The 25236-nt window shown below is 47.0% G+C and overlaps 1 protein-coding gene across 1 annotated transcript in view; it reads left to right on the forward strand.

The window, feature by feature from the left end:
• Nucleotides 1–14645, forward strand: part of zgc:153372 (uncharacterized protein LOC767695 homolog) — a 57138-nt gene extending 42493 nt beyond the window's left edge. Inside the window, exons 9-10 of the mRNA XM_038801373.1 lie at nt 11046–11168; nt 14425–14645. Of these exons, the coding sequence (XP_038657301.1) occupies nt 11046–11168; nt 14425–14496 (195 nt within the window). The 3' untranslated portion in view covers nt 14497–14645. The remainder of the gene's footprint in view (nt 1–11045; nt 11169–14424) is intronic.
• Nucleotides 14646–25236: the final 10591 nt, after the last annotated feature.

Consider the following 25236-nt stretch of genomic DNA (forward strand, 5'->3'; position numbering starts at 1 on the left):
GAAGAGATGCCACAGAGTGTGCAAACTTTTCAGAGGCTGGTGGATAAGCAGATATCAAAACTTTTAATCAATTGTTAAAAAATATATATTTCTATTGGCATTTTCAGTTTTATGTACATTGCAGTTCATCTTCATTACTGAACAGTATGAAAGATCTGCTCGTGTCTATCAATTTTAACTTCTTTTTGTGTGGGTAAAGTTTACTTGTGTATACAGTGGAGTAGGGAAGGCAATTAAGATCTTAAGGGATACAGAAGCAACTCAATTTTTAATGGTGATAGATAAGGAGATAAGAGGTTTAGAAGGCACATTGTTGGAAAAGGTAAGATGTGGGATTAATAGTGAGAGAACATAGAACAGTACAGCACAGTACAGGCCCTTCGGCCCACGATGTTGTGCCGACCATTTATCCTAATCTAAGATCAATCTAACCTGCACCCCATCAATTTACCGCTGTCCATGTGTCTGTCCAAGAGTCGCTTAAATATCCCTAATGACTCTGACTCCACCACCTCTGCTGGCAGTGCATTCCATACACCCACCACTCTCTGTGTAAAGAACCTGCCTCTGACATCTCCCCTATACCTTCCTCCAATCACCTTAAAACGATTTCCCCTCATGACAGCCATTTCTGTCCTGGGGAAAAGTCTCTGGCTATTCATTCTATCCATGCCTCTCATCACCTTCGATCAAGTCACCTCTCTTCCTTCTTTGCTCCAGTGAGAAAAGCCCTAGCTCCCTCAATCTTTCTTCATAAGATATGTCCTCCAGTCCAGGCAGAATCCTGGTAAATCTCTTCTGTACCCTTTCCAAAGCATCCACATCCTTCCTATAATGAGGCGACCAGAACTGGACACAATATTCCAAGTGTGGTCTAACTAGGGTTTTATAAAGCTGCAGCAAAACCTCGCGGCTCTTAAACTCAATCCCCCTGTTAATGAAAGCCAACACACCATACGCCTTCTTAACAACCCTATCAGCCTGGGTGGCAATTTTGAGGGGTCTATGTACGTGGACGCCAAGATCCCTCTGTTCCTCCACACTGCCAAGAATCCTGCCTTTAACCCTGAACTCAGCAGGGTTAAAGGCAGTGTGAGAAGCAGTGTGTCACTCTGGTTAGACTGCCCGCTGAAAAGTGGTGAAGTGGTAGTAGGAATAATAGAAGTAATACCATTGCCAGGGGTACAGTTTATACTGGGTAATGATATAGCAGATCACAGGTGGGAGTGCAGCCTACTGTGGTTGAAAAGCCAATGGAAAGTGAAAGAACTGAGATGTTGCAAGGAGTATATCCGGAAGTGTTTCCTGATTGTGAGGTAACCCAATCACAAAGCCACAGACTGACACAGGAGGTAAAGAACTGGAGGAATGCCGATAGATAGGCTGAGATTCAATTGTCAGAAACCATGTTTGATCAGATGATTGATCAAGACAAAGAGCAGGTGACGGATGAATTGTCAGGAACAATGTTTGATCAGATGGGTAGTAAAGAACCAGAGCAAGTGGTGGATTGGTGGATGAAGCGAATGTTACACCAGAATATTATGACATTAGAAATAATGTATTAATGAGAAAATGGAGGCCTTTGCATATTGAAGCAGATGTGAAATGGGCAAAGATACATCAAGTGGTATTGGATTGGATTTATTTATTGTCACATGTACCGAGGTACAGTGAAAAGTATTTTTCTGCGAGCAGCTTAATCAGATCATTTAATACATGAAAAGAAAAGAAAAGAAAAAAAATACATAATAAAAAGAAAAGACATAGGAGCTGGTTGAGCACAGTGGGCTAAAGAGCTGACTTGTAAAGGAGAACAAGGCCAGCAGCGTGGGTTCAATTCCCGTACCAGCCTCCCCGAACAGGCGTCAGAATGTGGCAACTAGGGGCTTTTCACAGAAACCTCATTGAAGCCTACTTATGACAATAAGCGATTATTTTATTATTATTAAGGCAACACAAGGTCCACAATGTAAATACATAGAGACCGGCATCGGGTGAAGCACACAGGAGTGTAGTATTATCAGGTCAGTCCATAAGAGGATCGTTTAGGAGTCTGGTAGCAGCGGCCTCCTAAACAACCTTCTTATGGACTGACCTGATTACCCGTGGGTTATCGATAGGAGGTTCTGCGGGTATCATATTAGGTTCCAATAGGTGGTCATTTAGTGGTGAGGAATACTAAAGCAAAAACACAAAGACATTTTTATTGGCCTTGAATGCATAAAGATGTCACAGATGTCAGATAATATAAATAAAAGTATATAAATAATCTGTATTGTCACAAGTAGGCTTACATTTACACTGCAATTAAGTTACTGTGAAAAGCCCTGAGTCACCACATTCCGGCACCTGTTCGGGTAAGCTGGTACGGGAATTGAACCCGCACTGCTGCCTTGTTCTGCATCACAAACTAGCTGTCTAGCCCACTGAGCTAAACCAGCTAGGGACTAGGGAAACATAAGGCGATAATCAAACTAGCACCTTCAATACCTATTCCCCCATTTGCACATTCGAGGAACCATTAAAAGCAAGATTTATTGGACCTTATCAGATCGAAAGGAAACTGACTGAGGTGAATTATTTGATAAGAACGCCAGACAGAAATAATAATAGCTTATTGTCACAAGTAGGCTTTAATGAAGTTTCTGTGAAAAGCCCCTAGTCGCCACATTCCGGCGCCTGTTTGGGGAGGCTGGTACGGGAATTGAACCCGCACGAATGGCATTGTTCTGCATTACAAGCCAGCTGTTTAGCCCAGTGTGCTAAACCAGAGTGTGTCATATTAAACTGCTCAAGATGTATTTTGATAAAGAAGGAAGGAAGGAGGAAGTGTCAGTTAGAACATAGAACATAGAACAGTACAGCACAGAACAGGCCCTTCGGCCCTCGATGTTGTGCCGAGCAATGATCACCCTACTCAAACCCACGTATCCACCCTATACCCGTAACCCAACAATCCCCCCCTTAACCTTACTTTCTTTTAGGACACTACGGGCAATTTAGCATGGCCAATCCACCTAACCCGCACATCTTTGGACTGTGGGAGGAAACCGGAGCACCCGGAGGAAACCCACGCACACACGGGGAGGACGTGCAGACTCCGCACAGACAGTGACCCAGCCGGGAATCGAACCTGGGACCCTGGAGCTGTGAAGCATTTATGCTAACCACCATGCTACCGTGCTGCCCAATCCACTAGTTGTTGTGACTAAGGGGGAAGAGATAAATCCGGGCAGTTCTGAATTTGGCATTCCTCAAATTAAATTGGACAGTGAGGAAGCATTCAAAGATTGGGATAAATTATTGAGTTACCTTCCAGAGGAAAATCAAAATGACCTGAAAGGGTAATTACAGTCACATTGAGCTGTGTGAGGGGAATAACTTGGGACGTATAAAAGTAATTACGCAGGATGTAGCTATCGGAAATGATGTTCCCATTAAACAACACCCATGCAAGCTCAATCCACTATCAACAGCACAGGCACAAACGGAGATGGCGGTTTATGTAAACGCAAAGTCGAACTCCTTGACACAGTGAATGGGGAACTGAATTCTAGGAAGCAGCAAGCATGGGAACTTCATCCAGCAGGAGGCATCAGTGATGGTTACACAGAAGAGAAAGCCAGTCTGGAAAGGCAGATTCGGAAGAAAGCTGAGACCCAGCATCAGAGAGCACAGGAACTCCAGCATACCAGTGATCATCTGCATGAGATCGAAGAGGAGCAATAACAACCCCAACAAGGGAGAGAGCTACTCACAAGGCGGCAGGATTTAATGAAATAAACTGCAGGAACTGTGGACCTCCAAGAGCAATACAATTCCTACCATAATAATGATACAGGAAGTGATGACAGGATAGTCAGGAGGCACAGATGAAGGATTCTCAACGTTTCACAGAGAGCATCGTCCATGGTGGAATCTGGAATCTGGGGGCTGAAGAGCTGGTACACGTGTAGCCAGAATATTTAGCCAATTGTCAACATGAAAAACTGGTGTTCGGCACTGTCCAAATGCACCAGCTGTGAGCAATTATTTTTGGCCAAGCTCCACAAGACAGCAAAAGAAGCAGGGTCCAAAACAGGTGATAAATGTGACAAACTGATGATGGATACTGCATACCCTTGAATGTGATGGTGTTTCAATAATATTAATCTTTATTATACAAGTAGGCTTACATTAACAGCAGTCCAAAGATGTGCAGGTTCGTTGGATTGTCCACGCTAAAATTGCCCTTAGTGACCAAAAAGGTTAGGAGGGGTTATTGGGTCACGGGGATAGGGTGGAAGTGAGGGCTTAAGTGGGTCGGAGCAGACTCGATGCGCCAAATGGCCTCCTTCTGCACTGCATGTTCTATGTAACATTGCAATGAAGTTAATGTGAAAATCCCCTAGTAGCCACATTCAGGTGCCTGTTCGGGTACACAGAGGCAGAATTCAGAATGTCCAATTCACCTAACAAGCACGTCTTTTGGGACTTTTGTGGGACGAAACCGGAGCACCCGGAGGAAACCCACGCAGACACGGGGAGAACGTGCAGACTCTGCACAGAGATTGACCCAGGCCGGGAATCGAACCTGGGTCCTGGCACTGTGCAGCAACAGTGCTAACCACTGTGCTACTATGCTGTCTTGGTTCGGGGTTAAACAGCCTGAGGGAAAAAAAACTGTTAGCATGGAGTCAGAGGGATAGACCCACACCTGGCCTGAGTTACATTGTCACATTCAGACTTAAACTCATGAGTGGGAATACATAGTATGTCCCTGTTCAGAACGAGTGAGTCGTTCAAGATCCGTTATTCTTCGGGACATTCCTGTCTGACCAGCCATTAGCCCATTACAGAGCCTGATGGCCTATATGTCCATCAAAGGGAGGTTAGTGGCATATCAATAGTATGGCTCTCTTCTTTTGTATAAAGGGTGGTGGGAAATCACAAACATACAAGGGTTCAAGTCCAGGCTCCCCAGGAGGGAACCTTTGTCTAAGGGGCTGGGTGGAGCTCTGAGAGACAGGGAAAGAATTCTGTTTTGAACAGTTGAAGAGGAGAATTTGAAAAACCACTGAGAGAGGTCATGAAATAACGGCCCCAGAGACAGACTTTTGAAAGGGGTTCTAAAGAACTTGGCTTTCAGCAGAAAATTACTTCATAAATACAAGGATCATCTTTGCCTGCTTAAGAAGTGGAATGAGAACAATATGTTCATTTGAAGTGGTGTTTAATGGGAACTCATGTGTTAAGGTTAAGAAAGAAACTACCTGTAATCTATTATTGTTAGGGTTGAAGTTTAAAAGTTTAAATATTGTTTTTCTTCTGTTTTAATAAAATGTGCTTCTAAAATAACCAAGCCCGAATTCTTATGGTATCACTCATGGAATGAATCAATCTTTCCGCACCGCCTTAAAACTTAAAAATGTTATGGTTCTGGTCCAGGCTCTTAGCCACTGTTGAGAGCTGACCAGGCGTCCAAAACACCCCTCCACCCACAGTCAAACGGGTCAGCAGAAAGAGTGACGCGCTCAGCCAAACACCTCTTGAGAAAATGTGCACGGGATCACGCTGATTACTGTGCTGCATTCTTTATCCCGCGCACTCTTCCGCGTCAGGGCCTGCCCTCGTCCGCATGGCAAATCCTTTTGAGGCGCACTAGGGCTGAGATTCCCACTGTCAAAACTCTGTTGCAGCCCAAACTTGAATCTAATGTACAAAGTACACTGTTGCCATGCAGACTACGCAACAAGGCGCATTACCGTTGACATGCTCACCGTCTTACCCCGAGCACCAGGCCAAACTTTCTGGATCCAGACTGCACGTGGCCATGACCAGGTGACCGTGTTCAACAGGCAGGTCCCACAACCCAGCCGCTACCTGGTAGATTCCTATGGCAACTAGTACGGATGTAATCGCCGTCACCTCTGGCAAATGGCAGGGCCATCATTGGCAGCTGACTCAACCTCTCCACACCCACGCTCGTCCAGACCCCATTGGAATTTGATGTGGTGGGACCTACGTCTGTACAACACACACATGATGTGTCCTGTGAGTCCAGCAACATGGACACAGGCCAAAGAAAAGTCTCCCCTCCACCTGCTCGTCTTATCACATGCTCTGGGCATCTGAGCAGGCCCAACACACGATATTGGAATTTTGTCACCAGATCGACTGTTTGGGCTGGCGAAGGTTGTTCTGTTTTGTCTTCTCTGTTGTTCCCTCCCACCACATGCTGCAAGAAGGGGGAGAATATGCGTCAATTTGCAAGAGCCCAATCTGTGTTTCGTTGTACACACAAACCATTCCATGCAGTTGGACAACTAATTGCTTTTGTACAGGGGAGGTGGTGGCATATTGGGATTCGAACCTGGGTCCCCAGAGCGTTATCCAGGGTCTCTGGTTTACTAGTCCAGTAACAACTCTATCTATCCCCCTCATCATCTTATAAACCTCTATTAAGTCGCCTCTCATCCTCCTCCGCTCCAAAGAGAAAAGCCCTAGCTCCCTCACCCTTTCCTCATAAGACCTATCCTGCAATCTAGGCAGCATCCTGGTAAATCTCCTTTGCACCCTTTCCAATGCTTCCACATCCTTCCTCTAGTGAGGTGACCAGAACTGCACACAATACTCCAAATGTGGTCTCACCAGGGTCATGTACAGTTGCAGCATAACCCCACGGCTCTTAAACTCAGGCCCCCTGTTAATAAATGCTAACACACTATAGGCCTTCTTCACGGCTCTATCCACTTGAGTGGCATCCTTCAGAGATCTGTGGACATGAACCCCACAATCTCTCTGTTCCTCCACATTCCTCAGAACCCTGCCGTTGACCCTGTGAGCCGCATTCAAATTTTTCCGACCAAAATGAATCATCTCACACTTATCAGGGTTAAACTCCATCTGCCATTTTACGGCCCAGCTCTGCATCCTGTCAATGTCTCTTTGCAGCCTACAACAGCCCTCCACCTCATCCACTACTCCACCAATCTTGGTGTCATCAGCAAATTTACTGACCCACTCTTCAGTCCTCTCCTCCAAGTCATTGATAAAAATCACAAATAGCAGAGGACCCACCACTGATCCCCGTGGTACACCGCTGGTAACTGGTCTCCAGTCTGAAAATTTTCCATCCACCGCCACCCTCTGTCTTCTATGTGATAGCCAATTACTTATCCAATTGGCCAAATTTCCCTCTATCCCACACCTCCTTACTTTGTTCATGAGCCGACCATGGGGAACCTTATCAAACGCCTTTCTAAAATCCATGTATATGACATTAACTGCTCTACCTTCATCTACACATTTAGTTACCGCCTCAAAGAATTCAATGAAATTTGTGAGGCAAAGCTTACCCTTCACGAATCCATGTTGACTATCCCGGATTAAGCTACATCTTTCCAAATGGTCATAAATCCTATCCTTCAGGACCTTTTCCATTAACTTACCGACCACCGAAGTAAGACTAACCGGCCTATAATTACCAGGGTCATTCCTATTCCCTTTTTTGAACAGAGGAACAACATTCGCCACTCTCCAGTCCTCTGGCACTATCCCCGTGGACAGTGAGGACCCAAAGATCAAAGCCAAAGGCTCTTCAATCTCATCCCTTGCCTCCCAAAGAATCCTTGGATATATCCCATCTGGCCCAGGGAACTTGTCGACCCTAAGGTTTTTCAAAATTGTTAATATATCCTTCCTCAGAACATCTACCTCCTCCTGCCTACCCGCCTGTATCACACTCTCATCCTCAAAAACATGGCCTCTCTCCTTGGTGAACACTGAAAAAAAGTATTAATTCAACGCCTCTCCTATTTCTTCTGACTCCATGCACAAGTTCCCACTACTGTCCTTGACTGGCCCTACCCTCACCCTGGTCATTCTTTTATTTCTCACAAAAGAGTAAAAAGCCTTGGGGTTTTCCTTGATCCGACCCGCCAAGGACTTCTCATGGCCCCTCCTAGCTCTCCTAAGCCCTTTTTTACCTCATTCCTTGCTACCTTGTAACCCTAAAGCGACCCAACTGAACCTTGTTTTCTCATCCTTACATACTCTTCCTTTTTCCTTTTGACATGACATTCAACCTCTTTTGTGAACCATGGTTCCCTCACACAGCCATTTCCTCCCTGCCTGACAGGGACATACCGTTTATACTCGCGTAACATGCGACCTTTGAAGACCTAAATTTTGACCTGAATTTGGGGGGGTTGCATGATACGCGAGATACAAAATTTTGGGTGTGAAGTACTGGTCAAGATTAGGCTGTTAGGCTGTTAAGCAGACCATATCCATTAACGGAAAGTCAAATGGACATTATTATGGACTTAAAGAAATATAGCATAAAGCATAAAGTCTAATTTTAGATCGAGGTATAATACAACCATTTTCCCGATTTTCGGACACCCACTTTGAGACGTTATCTTCTAATTGCGGCCAATGACATTTCGACCCGCGATTAGTGCATTTATAGGAAGGACTTTCCATCAATTTCTCTTTCTGTTTTCTCCAGTTGCGGACACAGCTTTCTCCGACACCAAACAGCTTTGCAGCTTTGGCGTTGTTGCTGTGTTCCGCTTCGGCAACGACTTGCAGCTTCAATTTGGCTGTATATTTCTTGGCAGATCTTTTCTCCATAGTGGCTAATGGTAGAATGTATTCGACCGTTATGTGTTACGCGTTAGTTAACTGCTTATTACCGTGATTAGAAACCGCAAAACAGCTGGTTGTTTACGGCGGTTGTTAACGGCGTAATTTGGTATCTCATTTGGTGTCTCAAAAAAGTGACTCGCATGATACATGAGTTATAGCATAAAATCATGTTTTGGGGTCTAAAATTTAGGGGTCGCATGATACGCGAGATCGCATGATACGCGAGTATATATGGTACCTATCAAGGACACGTAGTATTTGTTCCTTGAACAAGCTCCACTTTTCATTTGTGCCTTTCCCTGACAGTTTCTGTTCCCATCTTATGCTCCCTAATTCTTGCCTAATTGCATCATAATTACCCCTCCCCCAATTATAAACCTTGTCCTGCCATATGGCCCTATCCCTCTCCATTGCAATAGTAAAAGACACCGAATTGCGGTCACTATCTCCAAAGTGCTCTCCCACAAACAAATCTAACACTTGGCCTGGTTCATTACCAAGTACCAAATCCAATGTGCCCCCCCCCCCCCCCCCTCCCTCTTGTCGGCCTATCCACATATTGTGTCAGCAAACCCTCCTGCACACACTGTACAAAAACTGCCCCATCCGAACTGTTTGACCTATAGAGGTTCCAATCAATATTTGGAAAGTCAAAGTCACCCATGACAACTACCCTGAGACCTCCACACCTATCCATGATCTATTTTGCAATTTCTTCCTCCACATCTCTATTACTATTTGGGGGCCTATAGAAAACTCCTAACAATGTGACCCCTCCTTTTCTATTTCTAACTTCGGCCCATATCACCTCAGTAGGCAGATCCCCTTCGAACTGCCTTTCTGCAGCCGTTAAACTATCCTTGATAAGCAAAGCTACTCCTCCACCTCTTTTACCACCTTCCCTACTCTTACTAAAACATCTATACCCTGGAACGCCCAACAACCATTCCTGTCCCTGTTCTAACCATGTCTCCGTAATGGCCACAACATCGTAGTCCCAAGTACCAATCCACGCTCCAAGTTCACCCACTTTATTCCGCATGCTCCTTGCATTGAAGTAGACACACTTCAACCCACCTTTCTGTCTGCTGGTACACTCCTGCGACCTTGATACCCTCCTCAGTACTTCACTACTCTCAACACTGGCTTCTGGACTACAGCTCATTTTCCCAGCCCCCTAACAAATTAGTTTAAACCCTCCCCCACCACCCCCGAAGAGCCGTAGCAAATTTCCCTCACAGGATATTGGTGCCCCTCTGATTCAGGTGCAAACCGTCCTGTCTATACAGGTCCCACCTTCCCCAGAATGTGCTCCAATTATCCACGTCCCTGAAACCCTCCCTCCTACACCATCCCTGCAGCCACATGTTTATCTGCACTCTCTCCCTGTTCCTCACCTCACTAGCACGTGGCACCAGCAACAAACCAGAGATGACAACATGGTTTGTCTTGGCTCTCAGCTCCCACCCTAGCTCCCTAAATTCCTGATTTAAATCCCCATTCCTTCACTTACCTATGTCATTGGTACCGATGTGTACCACGACTTGTGACTGTTCCGCCTCCCCTTGTCACTTGACAACAGCTCCTCCACAAACCACCTTCAAGATACAGTGACCGCAAATTTTCCCCACAACAGTCAATCAGCAGCTCCGCTCTACTGCCCTCTGCTGGATGCTTGCCTTCACTTGAACACGGAGGGTGTCTTGCTCAGGTACACGTTCTGGATGCAGTCACCGCAATGCACTGATGCAAATTTTCCCCGCAACAGCCAATCAATCAGCAGCTCCGCTCTACTGCCCTCTGTTGAATTGGGTACTTTAAATTTAAAAATAAAAATCAATTTTAAAAAAACAGTCCTTTTTACAGTCAGTGTTAGAGCGAACCACAGAAAACCACAGCATGGAATTTTTTTCGGTTACCTGGGAGAGTGGATGAGGACTTAGGTTTAATATGTCATTCAAAAGACAGTACCTCTGACAGTGCAGCATTCACTCAGCACCAAACTGTCAGCCCGGGCTTTTGCAAGTGCCTAGAATGGGGCCCAAGCACACAATCGTCAAACCCTATTTCAGAGAGTACATCTCATCGATATTTTTGACAAATTCATTTGCAGGATGTGGGCATCGTTGGCAACATCCATCCCTATTCGTCCTGACTGTGGGCAGAGGTGGGGAGCTGAATTCTTGAACAGCCAATAGCGGTTCAATGCAACTAAGTGAGCATTCTGGAGGGCAGCTAAGAATCAATCGCACCAATGTGGGCCAGGACTGAGAAAAATTAAATAATGCGGCTAGGTCATCGCGAAAGAGGAGGTTCCGAATACAGAGATGAAGACAACAAATTGATCATCCGTCTTTCAGTTTTACTTGCGACCCCTCATTTTCCATTGTCTCTTTCCTTTGTTTCTACAGAAGGACAAAGCAGTGGAGGTTGATGGGGAGCTGGCCATGGTTCTGAAGATCTCCCGCTTTGCCTCTCATTTTGTTATTCAACCCTCTGAGTGTGAGGCACCAGTAAATGATGGCATTCAGCAGGTAAGGGAAAACATTTCAGTCCACATCTCTCAACAACAAATAAACTGTACACGGTTCTGAAAGTTGTCCAGAGGGCAAGCATCATTGAGAAACATCAGTCTTGGATTTGATCTTGGTCTATGAATTTAGAATTTAGAACAGTACAGTACAGAACAGGCCCTTCGTCCCTCGATGTTGTGCCGAGCAATGATCACCCCACTCAAACCCACATATTCACCCCATGCCCTTAACCCAACAACCCCCCCCCCCCCCCATTAACCTTATTCTTTAGGACACTAAGGGCAATTTATCATGGCCAATCCACCTCACCCGCACATCTTTGGACTGTGGGAGGAAACCAGAGCACCCGGAGGAAACCCACGCACACATGGGGAGGACGTGCAGACTCCACACTGACAGTGACCCAGCCGGGAATCGAACCTGGGACCCTGGAGCTGTGAAGCATTTATGCTAACCACCATGCTACCATGCTGCTAAACTAGCACCTGATCCTGCTGAGCTGCTACACTAATCACACGTCATGGTCTCAAATTGCTAGTGAACTAATTGCAAAATGTTAATTTCTGAAAAAAATCTATCCGATTAGCATTTGAATGAATCAGCACTATCTGCTTCCATCATCTCCCTAGATAACTGTTCCATAGATTGACCTCTTGCATACTCAAATTGGTTTTGGGAAGTGGGGTGGAAACTGGGGAGACTGCCAGGTGAGACCTGGTAGGCTCCCAGTGGGTTTCGGAGAGAGGAGACCTCCTTTCTGGTCAACGCCTCCGTGACACAGATCGCAACAGTTCAAGAAGTAGGGTCACCGTCAGGGGGAGGAGCAATAAATGTTGGCCTTGCCAGCAACACCCATGTCCCAAGATTAAATACAATCACCCGTAAATTCCCAAGTCTTTACTCAAGGACAAATGGTTAACTGTCTTTGAATACATTTATTTCAAGGAGGTTGCCCTTTAGAAATTACTAGATTAATTCGGAGGAGACAGGTGTAGGACTCACTCCTCCCTGTATGAATTGCAGTGGGCTGAGAGGAGCAGAGTACATTGGAGCTTTGTCATGTTTTTCTTCTCGTCCTATCAGTCAGGCTTCTCTCTTTCTGACTGCTTTTGCATTTGACACATTGGTGAAAAAAAGTCACTCTCTATCCAACTGTGTTGCCAGTTGAAACCCAAATCAGTCATTCAGCACTGACATATTACAGCATTGGTGTTGCTGTTCAAACATTTTCTGGCGGTGTGGAGGTATTATATAACTTATTATACGCAGGAAGATCATAGAAGTTACAGTGCAGAAGGAGGCCGTTCGGTCAATCGAGTCTCCACCGGCCCTTGGAAAGAGCACCCTACCCAAGGCCACCCTCCACCCTGTCCTCAAACCTCCACCCATCCCCATCCCCACCTTTTTTGGACACTGAGGGCAATTTAGCATGTCCAACCCACCTAACCTGCACATCTTTGGGCTGTGGGAGGAAACCAGGGCACCCAGAGGAAACCCACGCCGATACGGAGAGAACGTGCAGACTCCGCACAGACAGTGACCCAAGCCGGGAATCGAACCTGGGACCCTGGAGCTGTGAAGCAACTGTACTAATTACTGTGCTACCGCGCTACCCATAAAGAGCAGAAGGCTATTCGGCCCCTTGAGCTTGTTCCACCCTTCAGTTAGATCATGGCTTCTCATGGAGCTTTGACAAAGAGTCATCAGACTCGAAATGTTAGCTCTTTTCTCTCCCTACAGATGCTGCCAGGCATGCTGAGATTTTCCAGCATTTTCTCTTTCGTTTTCAGATTCCAGCATCTGCAGCAATTTGCTTTTATGGCTGCTCTGTCTCTTAACTCCATCAACTTGCCTTGTTTTCACAACCTTCAAGACTCTATCAATCTTTGTAGGTCTTCCACTGCCCTTTGTATGAAGAGGTGCTTTCTGACATCACTCAGGAATGGCCTGCTCTGATTAGAAAATTACGCCCATTTGTTCTGGACTCCTCCACCAGAGTAAATAGTTTCTCTTGACCTCCCCTAGCACATCCAATATCTATTCTCCTTCGTCCTAATTCTTGTTACTATTGCTGGAAACATTGATGAGCATATTGGAGGGTGACGTGAGCTATTCTTTCACAGCTTCGTTCTTGGTTATATACAGGGCTGCTTCATTCAGTTTATGTGGATTCATTCCAGTTCTGGTTGATAGGTATTGCAGGGGGAGAAATGAATACACATAAAACTGAAAAATGTGTTGAAAGCAGCTGATTTATTGAGAAAACCTTCTTTACTCAAAGACTGATGACTAACTATTCCGAGATGTCATTGTCAGTGTGAGGTTTATAAGATTATTACATTTTGGGATTGTAGTTTGAATTTATGCTCAATGAAGGCGGTCAATTGATGTCAGTCCAACAGGAAACCTAGGTATTTTGATTATTAGAGATCAAAGGAAGGCTTACGCTGCTTTACACAGAAGAACCTGCAGGGCACATGGAGACAATGGCAGCTGTGTCTGAGTTTGCAGTGAATAGAATTGGAGTTACTCAATGTCCCAGAAAGGTGTTAAAGTTACCAGGTTGGACACTGAGAACTGCTGTGCTGTAAACTGTCATTTTACTTTCAAGATTAAAAGGTTTCAGGATTAAAGGTAGATAATTACCATTTCTATCTGGATGCAAGATTAATATATATCATGTTGCCATGGGGAAAAGAAATCCATTTTTGAGATCAGGTTACAGGCTTCCTTACAAACCAGTGAATACCACAGACAAACAGCAGCTCTTTCTGCTCAGCTGAGAGAAGAGGAGAAGGGGCTGGTGTGGTTTTGCAAGCTACCATAACCGATACAGGAGGGGGGAGGTCTCAGGCCGAAGAGGCGGATCCTGTAGGCATCTATGGATTCTGTGATTTGTACTGGCATGGCCAGGAGGAAAAGAATAACCAGAATGGTGGTTCAGTTCAGAAACTTTCCAAAAACTGAGTAAAGTGCTGTAGATAGTCACTTGGAGTTACTAGTTGGTGAAGAAGGGATACTGAGATCCTTTGGATGCTTGGAGCAACTGTAGTCTGATTGCTAAAACGGACTGGATAATTCCATTAAAGCTGCAACTATTAACTTGATGTGAAGTGTTCAACCTTGCTGATGGATGACAAAACACAAGGGGATATTTCATCCACTAACATTAACCTCCGCCAGTGTAAAACAGAGTTCTTTATAACCAGGGTTTTGTTTTTACACAGTCTCAAACTCTTTCCTTCTGTTTCTCCAGTACTGTCACCTGAATCCATTCATGCTGGCTGATAAACAAGGATCATCCATTCGGAAATGTGCCAAAACTTAGAATGATGGTTCTTGAGCACACCAGGCCAAAGCAACGAACAAAGATGGAGGACTGAAAGAAGAGGACAAATATTTACCCCGTATCTTAAAGGAGCCATCTTAATCTGATTCACTAAGCTTGAATTTAAAAAATGCCTGATGAAAACAAAATTGTCATTGGTTTTGTTCCTTCTGTTTTAAAACCCCTCCTTCCCAGCCCTACACCGCATTGATATTTGTTGGGTGAGAGGATAGGTAGCTGAGGTGACTTCACATATTCTTATTCCCTTGCCAGGGTAAGGTTACTCTTGACTTCCTTACATTATTATCATATATTAATATAGGGAGCAAGTCAGAGAGCCAATCAAACCAGTTGAACATTATGTAAAGTGTTAGCAGGAATGAATCCAAAAGAATCACTCGATACTCAGGTCTGCTCCAATCATCAATCAGTTGATTGTAGTTACACTGGCGGGGAGCAAGTCTCTGGGCAATCCAGATGCTTCACCGAAATTCATCAATATTTATACCATTTCAAACAGTTACTCAGCCCATCCCACCTGGACACAATTCAATCATAATGATTATAGATGACATATGCCTTTAGAAACAATGAAATTGTTCATTGGGCAGCAAGGAACTGTGTGATCATCTCATGGACACTTAGGCAGGTTACTCATTGCCTTATGATATCTTCCAGACCCCCTTATTCACCATCCTTGGGTCTTTATGCATACGGAGTTCCCTTGTCTTAATCTCGGGACAGGCTGGTGCCACTGTCCCCATCCCACAAGAGCATCTGCCCGAGGACTGCTGGTGAGGAACATTCTTGCTGAGTGACTCTTGTGGCTGCTTCTGTTGAAATAGCCCATATAAGGAATGTGGTCAAGTCAGTTAGCTAACTTCCCCGATGCTATGCAAACATCTGATAGTTAGTTGTGAATATATATACTTATATAGACATAATGTTTATTGCAGGTGCCTTTGCCTCAGGAAACTAACTTCAACATAAAGGAACCATGATAGTGTACATCTAACCTGTCAGTTGTATATTGATGAATGCACATCTCTCTCACATGGTGATCTGAAATTTCTGCCGTGGATCCTCTGGGTCAGATGGCATCTCGCAGATTAGATCTCACGGGAACTGGAGGGAGCCATTCAGCCCCTCAGGCCTATTATGGCATTTAAGTAGATCATGGCAGATCAATAACCCTTATTTGGTTCCATGTCCTATAATACCGCAGCACGGTAGCATGGTGGTTAGCATAAATGCTTCACAGCTCCAGGGTCCCAGGTTCGATTCCCGGCTGGGTCACTGTCTGTGTGGAGTCTGCACGTCCTCCCCGTGTGTGCGTGGGTTTCCTCCGGGTGCTCCGGTTTCCTCCCACAGTCCAAAGATGTGCGGGTTAGGTGGATTGGCCATGCTAAATTGCCCGTAGTGTCCTAAAATGTAAGGTTAGGGGGGGGGGGGGTTGTTGGGTTACGGGTATAGGGTGGATACGTGGGTTTGAGTAGGGTGATCATGGCTCGGCACAACATCAAGGGCCGAAGGGCCTGTTCTGTGCTGTACTGTTCTATGTTCTAATACCCTTGTCTGGCAGAAAATGATCAATCTGAGTTTTGAAATTCTCAGTTGACGCACAGTCTCAGCAGCATTTTGGGTGAGAGAGCTTCATATTTCCACTATCCTTTTAATGTGAAGAACTACTTTCTACATTCCCCCCTTAAATCCTTAGCTCTAAATATAAGGTTATGTCTCCTTGTCCTTGGCTCTCTCTACCAGAGGAAATAGTCTCTTTCTATCCACCCTGTCAACTCTCATCAGCTTAAACACCCAAATTAGAGTACCCCTTATTCTTCTATACTCAAGGGTCGACAAGTCTACTTTGTGCAACCTGTGCTAGTAACACTAAGAAGGGTTCAGCTACCACATGGAAACGCAACAACAAAAAATGGCATTTATGATGAGTTTTCCTTGGAAACTAAAGTATTTTGGGGTTATTCAGACTGCTTCTGTTGGTGGAAGATGGGTTATTGGGTCCCATTCCAATTCTCATCCTGCACCTAGTTCACTAAGGCAGACTTCTGGCTGTTCCCACAGCTAGCAATTCCTGGACCAGGTCACTGGTCTGTCGCCAGGAGCTTACAGCTTGAGAAGCGCCACTCCACGTCAAGCATGGCTGAATAGAAGCCTCGCCTGCACTTACCGCCCACCATTGGTGTGTTTGGAAGGATTTGTGGGTTGACGCACTCAACCTGTTTGGCCGCGTTATGGATGCACCTTCCTTGGCCATCAGGTCCTGGGGTGGGACTCAAACCTGGAGCATCTGGCTCAGAGGCAGGGACGTTACCCATCGCGTCACAAGGCATGTTATTGGCCTAGCTGTCTATGTTACACCCTGTGTGATTATCCTTTCCATTGTCCTCGGGCTGGAGGGTAGTTCATGGGGGATAAGCTACAAACTGGAAGACCACAGTCAGCAGTTTCCTACCTGGAAAGACCATTGAGAATCGACCCCCCCTCTGTTGTTAAATTCACTGGACAGTGCAGGGTATAAGATTGCAATAACGGCAGCAGAAAGGAGCACAATGCCACTGATGTGGAGCAAGCATAATAGACGAATGATCAGTATTTGAAAATGTGAAGTTAGTGAATGAGTGACGGAATAGGTTGCTAGCTGACTACAAGCTACAAAGCAGAGAGTGAGAGCAAAGGGTATTTAGTCGGAGTGGCGGAAAGTGAGGAGTGACGTTCCACGAGAATCAGTGTTGGAATCACTGCAGTTCACAATTTATCTTGGAGCTTTGGAATCTAAAACACAGTTTCAGATGAATAGGACTGCAACAAATCGCAGAAGGACATTAATAAACTTGCAGATTGGTTGAATGCAGTGACGTGAGGTAGTAGATTTTGGTAGGAAGAATAGAGAGGTCACTAATTACTTGGAAGGTGCACGTCTAAGTGGGGTAGAGGAACAAAGGGATACCAGAGAACACATATGTTGATCATTAAGAATTGAGGCCCAGGTTTGCAAGGTCAAAAAAAGCAAATCAACCACGAGGTTTTATTTCTCGAGGTAGAGAATTGAAAGGTAGGGAAGTTATGCTCAACCTGTATCAGATCTTGCTTTGACCACACTTAAGAGTACTGTGTGCAATTCTGGTCATCATATTATACAAAGGATGAGGTGGCACTGATGAGGGAGCAATAAAAGCTTCACTAAGATGATACCAGATATGTATGGGCATACGTATCAGGAAAGGTTGACAGGCTGGTCTCTGCGGGGTGGTAGATGGGCCAACGGGTCGGGTGCCTATTTCATGCTCCATGTGATTATCCTCTCCATTGTCTTCAGGCTTGAGAGGGGGAGGGGTGGCGGGGGACAGGGCATAAGGCGTAGAATGGAAGACAGATCCACAGTTTGTGTTTCCTACCTGGAAAGCCAAGTTAGAGTTGAGACCACACTTTTGTTAATTCACTTAAAAAGGCTGCATGGTGACCCAACAGAGGTTTTTAAAATTATAGAAGGGTTTTGAGAAAGAAGGGTTTTGATTATGTAGTTACAGTGTATATCTTGTGTTGCCCTATTATGTTTTTTCTTTTATTCCCTTTTCTTCCCATGTACTTAATGATCTGTTGAGCTGCTCGCAGAAAAAATACTTTTCACTGTACCTCGGTACAGGTGAGAATAAACAAATCCAATCCAATCCAAGTGGATGCAGAGAGAATGTTTCCTCTATTGGGACGGGCATGACTAGTGACACGAATATAAAATAGTGAACATGAAATGCAATAAACATTCAGGAAAAAACTTCATCCAAAGAGCAATGTGAATGTGGAATTCATTACTACAAGGAGTGGTTTAATTATAAGGATACATTTAAGGGGAATCTAGACTAGCTCCTCCCCCTCCCTCAGTTGTGTTGCTAAAATGATATAAAGGTATCAATTATTCATCAGTGATTGTGTGAACATGTTGTGGGCTAATTTATTAAGACTAGGCACATGAGAACAGATTTACATGGACCGAAAGCTTGAAGACATCGGAATCATAGAATCCCGACAGTTCAGAAGGAGGGCATTCGGCCCATCGAGTCTGCATCGACTCTCCGAAAGAGCATTCCACCCACTCCCCCGCCCTGTCCCCATAACCCCACCTAACATTCGGACACTAAGGGGCAATTTATCATGGCCAATCCACCTAACCTGCACATCTTTGGGCTGTGGGAGGAAACCGGAGCACCCGGAGGAAACCCACGCAGACACGGGGAGAACGTGCAAACTCCATGCAGCCACCTGCGGCCGGAATTGAACCCGGGTCCCTGGCATTGCAAGGCAACAGTGTTAACCACTGTGCTATCATGCCGCCCAGTCAGCTGTGTTCTGCTCACAAACGAAAGTGACCACATGATACACTTTGCTTCTATTGATGGTGTACTGCTCTCTCTAAAAGGCAGATTACAATATCCCTCGTTCTCTACTGCCAGCCACTCTCCTCCACTTCCAGCTGCTTCTACTAACCCTCCCCTGCCCCTCCTGTTCCCTCCAGCTACTCCTCTTTTTCCGGTGCCTCCTCCCTCACCTAGCTCCTCAATGTCCAACTCGTCTTCACTCCCACTTCTCACCATCGCTTTCCGTCAGCTCCTCATTAACCCGACACTACAGTTCCACACTCTCACCCATGTTCCAGCCAATCCCCTATGTCAGCTCATCCTACCTTCCATCTCCCTCCAGCTATCTTCTCCTCCTGCTCCCTCCATTCCATCCCTTTCCCCAGCAATAACCCCACCCGATTCCTCCTCTCCACTGCCTGCAAAGACCTGCCCCAGCTCTACCTCCACCTCCCGAGTTCCCTCCCCCTCCTCTCTGAGCTCCTGAAACTCCTCACAGCTTCACCCCCTTGCCAAGGCTCCTCACCCACCCCATCCCCTCCCATGACCCCAGCTCCTCCCTCACCTCCTCCCCATTCTCTCTGCCATCCCACAAACCCTCGACCCGCCCCTTCCCAAATCCATCTCACCCTCCCCTCACCGGTGGTTCCACATCCCTAACTTCTGCCCTCAGCCTACTCTCCTCAATTCCTGCCCCTCCTCCTAGCTCTTCCTTTTCCCACCCTCTCGCACTCCATCCAGCTCCTCCACCTTAGCTTTCCATGTCCCCAAACCCTGCCCCAGCATTTCCCCCTCCTCCACCTCTTCAGCTCCTCCAACTTCGCCCCCTTCTCCTCCCTCCAACCCCAAACTCTGACCCTCCTCCAGCCCGACCATTCCATCCCACTCCAGTTGTTTGCCCCTCCCTCTAGCCACCTCTCTTCCCTCCAGCCCTTCCTCAGCTCCTCTATTTCCCCCTTATCCTCCCTCCAGCCTCACACTAGACCTCCTGGTCCCTCCAACTTCTCCCCCCAGTTCCCACTTCTTCCCTTGCCCCAGCACCTTCTTCGCCTTGCCCCAGCCCTCTCCTCACTCTCCATACCCCTCCCCATTCCCTGCTCCAATATCCACCCCCTTGCCATTCCTCTATTGACCCCACCACATCCCCTGCCCCCTGATCCACAGGCTAGTTCCTTCCCCACCACCTCCACCCTCTTCCCACCTTCTCAAGCTCCTTCACTGCCCTTGTCCACCTGTGACATCCTCTATCTCCTCCCCCTCCGCCCTCCAGTCCATTCCCCACCTCCTTCCCCTCCAGACCCTTCTCCCTAATCTCCCTTCCACAGACACACTCCCCTCCTTCCCCTCCAACCTCACCCTGACACCCAGCCCCTGTCTCCTCATCCTCTCACTCCAGTCCCTTCCCTAGCCTCGGTTCCCTCTCTCCAGTCTCACTTTTCTTTCCTCCAGGCACTCTTCATTCCCCAACCTTCTCCCTCCCCCAGCGTCTCCCCCCCCCCCCCCCACATTTCTAGCCCCTCTTTAGCCCACCCACTCCCTCCAAACACTCCTTACCCCCCAGTCTCCCCCCCCCCCCCTTCCTGACAGTCCAGCCCCCATTCTCCCAGGGGTGCTCTTTCAGTATCGGTGCAGACTCCATGGGCCAAATGCCCTCATTCTGTACTGTAGGGTATGGTGAGATGCATCACTGTAAATACACAAGGGGTTAATGTAGATACACTGGGACCAGGTAAAACCTAGAGGGAGCACCAGAGACAACATGACATACAGACATTCAACCAATAGGCCAGTAAGATAGGACACGACCAATGGGCAGTCAAGACACACCCAGAGGTGACACTCCCACAAGGGGGCTACCCATATAAAAGGACAGGGCACACGTGCTCTTTCTCTTTCCATAGGCGATACTCAGAGAGACGGGCAGATCAGGGAAGCATCACACCCACCGCATGGATTAGAGCAGACTGGTTAGTTAGACTGAGTTACTACAGTAAGATTAGCAGGAGAGTCGAACTCAAGTAGGAGAATTGTTAACTGTTCATTAAATGTGTTAAACCTATCTCCAAGTCTGAACCTTCCTTTGTCAGAGTATACATCAAGGAAGCAGCTTATGCTACGTGAAGAAGCATAACACAACATAGGGATTCTATGATTCTGATGTCTTCAAGCTTTCTGTTCATGTATATCTGTTCTCATGTGTCTAGTCTTAATAAATTAGCCCATAAAATGCCCCCCCAAAACAGAGAACTTCACTAGCACCTTTAGAATATCAATACTTAAAGGATTTAGAGGAAAGAAAACTTAACACACAAGATTAAAGGTACACAATTAAAACAATCTGGCAGAACAATTCCAAAAAAACTGTGTTTGGTCAAAAGTACACAAGTAGGGCAGCACGGTGGGGCAGTGGTAGCACTGCAGTCTCACGGCGCTGAGGTCCCAGGTTCGATCCCGGCTCTGGGTCACTGTCCATGTGGAGTTTGCACATTCTCCCCGTGTTTGCGTGGGTTTCACCCCCACAACCCAAAGATGTGCAGGGTAGGTGGATTGAACACACTAAATTGCCCCTTATTTGGAAAAAATTAATTGGGTACTCTAAATTTTAAAAAAAGTACACAAGTAATCTATCTTCTTGGCAACAATCACCTTATAGATCTCAGCAATAAAAGTCCAGTAATATTACGTAAGTCAAGGAGTCATTTTCACTTGAATTCAGGCATGGCGCCTCAAACATTTCCATTTGGGAGTCAAATTCCAAAAAGGGATTCAAAGACAAACTGTTTCCTTGGCAAAGATTCTTCTGGCTTCACATTGGGTGGCAACCTCAAAGTTAAAACGTTCATAGGTTCTCACACACAAAGGACTGGTCTACAAAGTGGTCACTCACAGTGCACCCCCCCCCCCCCCTCCAATTTAGTTCAACATCTCTCTTCAAATATTTTTCCCCCTTTCTATTGTCAATCATCTTCAAACACCTCTCTGAACTCAACTTCTCCAAACATAAAAATCTTTAATGTTTTCAATTTTGCCCCTACTTTTTGGTCGATCAAATTTGATATATTTCCCCTGTTTTCTCAGGGAACCTCTGAACTCCCTTTTGAAATTCAACAACTGACAAACTAAGAGTGGGATTCTCCGTCGGCTGATGCCGGAATTGGGAAACGCGGTTGGGCGGAGAATCGGTTTTGACGCCGAAGTCATGGCGGGCACCGGATTCACGCCAAATCGCAATTCTCCAGGGCCCCGACAGCGGCGTCACTGCATTCCACTCCGCACGTACAGTAAACGCCGTTGGCATTACATTAGTGAGCCTGACCCGGTATTCTCTGGTGCCTCTGCGATTCTCCGCCTCCACGGGGGGCGGTGTGGGATTCCTAATGGCGAGGTTCACTTGTGTTTTTAAAAGTCGAGAAAGAAGTGCCATGGCTGATGAGAGAGAGAGGTAGGACACGGAGAGGCGTGACCATGGGCTGCCAGGCTGGCTAGGGGTGGTTGTGATGGGGGATGGGCCATGCGGCCGGGGTGACCCTCCGCAGGGCCGGGGCAGTGTCCAGGCACGGATTGCCATTCCCGCGGCCTGAAGGCAGCCACCTTGCTGCGCACCCCACTGACCACCCACCTTCATCCCTGGTTCTGCAGAATGACACCGGTTATATGGGTGTCTCCACCCTACCATGGCCTTATCCCTCCCTCTGCCATACCAACCCCCCAGCCACACAGCCGCCGCTCACTAGCGGAGCATCACACAACCTGTCCAAGGGCAACGTCCACAATGACCCCTACAGGGGGGTGTTGCACCGGGGCCCAGATAGTACCATTGGCATGGGCAGTGCCAGCTGATGGTATCCCTGGTGGGAGGGATGGGCGCCAGGGCCAGAGGCCCCCATGATGTCAGGCACCGACAGGGCCAGGGGTGCCGGGATGGGCGAGGAGGGGAGACATACTGGGGCAGAGTCCGCAGTGCCAACCGGGGCCACTGTGTAGCCTGGCGGACCTGGTTGGGTATGGGGGAATGCGCCATGCTAACATGCCAGCCTTCCACCCCCTGCAGACAATGGATATTGGAATTCAACCAGCAATGGTAGCTTTCCTCCTAGTCGCCGCAGCCCTGGGGATGCCCTGTGGCTGTACGAGCTGCAGCTGCTCGAGGTGGAGAAAGCTGCACCAGTGGAGTCCAGTCGGCACGATACATCCATTTTAATGTGGACTGAGCCCACCAGGCTGCCCGGGCAGCGGGGTGCGTCGCCATCGCCCAGATACCCCTGGTCAAGGGGGTGATCAATGGGATGCAGGTCGCCATCCACAGCTGGTTTAGCTCAGTGGGCTAGACAGCTGATTTGTGATGCAGAACCCAGCAGCGTGGGTTCAATTCCCGTCCTAGCTTACCCGAACAGGCGCCGGAATGTGGCGACTAGGGGCTTTTCACAGTAACTTCATACTTGTGACAATAAAAGGTTATTATTATTAGGAGGATTTCAGCAGCAGGCGTGCGCCTAAAAAGGGAGAAATGTTTTTTTCTAGCACCTCAGGTAACTTATCTGGGGTACGAGGTTGACAAGACAGGGTTACACCCTTTGGAGAATTGGGTGAGGGCGATTAAAGGTGCCCTGGCCCCCACCACAATCCAGATCTTTTTTAGGACTGGTGGCATACAATGGAAAGTTCTTACTGAACAGAGCTTCCATCTTGGATCCCCTGCACCAATTACTAATATAGGGGCAAGCCTGGGATTGGTCCGCCCGCCAAGACAGGGCTTTCAAGAAAATCAAAGAACAGATCTCCTCAGAAAATGTCTTGGCACACTATGACCACAGGAAAGAGTTGGTGCTCACTTGCGATGAGTCTCCATATGGTGTTGGTGCAGTTCTAGCACACAGAGGGCAAACGGTCAGGAACAGCCTATAGCGTTTGCTTCCAGGACATAAGCAGCAGCAGAACGAAAGTGCGCCCAAATTGAAAAGGAAGGACTGGCTGTGATCTTCGCGGTGAAGAAATTTTACCAGTATTTGTACGGGCGGAAATTCACTATAATCACAGACCACAAGCCATTGCTGGGTTTGCTGAAAGAAGACAAAGCAATGCCACCTATAGCTTCGGCCCGGATCTAACGCTGGGCACTACTACTGACAGCGTACCAGTATCAACTGGAGCATCGGCCGGGAACCCGGGTGGCAAACGCCGATGCACTAAGCAGGCTGCCATTACCGGACGTCCCGCCATTAGTACCCAGAATAGAGGAAACTGTGATAACATTACATTTCCTGGACACCCTTCCAGTGGCCGCACAAAATATTCATTTGTGGACTCACAAGAGACCCGGTTTTATCAAAAATAAAACACATGGTGCTAACGGGGGAGATGGACAGACCGGTCCAGGCGGAATTCCACCCTTACTGGAGCACAAGAGAGCAGATCACAGTGGAAGACAGGATACTGCTGTGGGGAAACGAGTAATTGTTCCAAGTCAAGGCCGTCGAGCAATATTGGCTGAATTACATCATGGGCACCCTGGAGTCTCAAAACTGAAGATGCTGGCCAGGAGCTATGTCTGGTGGCCGGGCCTGGACACAGACATAGCGGCATTGGGAGGTCGGTGTAAGAATGCCAACAAGGGCAGAAGGTGCCACCGGCAGCCCCGCTGCTCCCATGGGAATGGTCAGGTAGACCATGGTCGCCACTTCATGTCGATATTGAAGGTCCATTTATTGGTTCAATGTTTTTTGTAATAGTAGGTGCCCATTCCAAATTGCTGGACGTCTACAAAATGAACTCTGCAAATTCAACAGCTACCATTGAAAAACTTTGCACCTTGTTTGCAACACATGGTATCCCAGAGGTGTTCGTTTGGGATAATGGATCGGTTTTCACCAGCCAGGACTTCACAAAGTTCATGAAAGTCAAATGGCATTCGGCACATAAGGACGGCACCATACCACCCGGCATCAAGGGGAGACGTTGGCAGAGAGAGCCGTCCACACGCTAAAAGTCGGGATGAAAAAAGTCAGCAGCTTCATCAGACACCAAGCTGTCGTGCTGGCTATTTGACTACAGGACAACCCCACACGCCACAACGGGAATAGCACCGGCGGAGCTACCCATGGGCAGATGACTCTGAACCATCTTGAGTCTACTATTCCCAAATTGGGCGGAAGAGTAGAGCGACACCAAGAGGCCCAATGCAAGGGCTACGACAACACTTGCCAAGAAAGGCAGTTCAACACCTGAGAAAAGGGATGGGTCAGAAATTATGTCAATGGCCCCACATGGGTAGCAGGAACAATCAAGGCCAGGATTGGACCTGTGTCGTATGAGATACAGGTGGAAGAACATGTCATAAAAAAACACCTGGACCAGGTGTGGGCCTCAG

This window comes from Scyliorhinus canicula, chromosome 7 (genome assembly GCF_902713615.1).
Source record: "Scyliorhinus canicula chromosome 7, sScyCan1.1, whole genome shotgun sequence".
Taxonomy (NCBI): domain Eukaryota; kingdom Metazoa; phylum Chordata; class Chondrichthyes; order Carcharhiniformes; family Scyliorhinidae; genus Scyliorhinus; species Scyliorhinus canicula.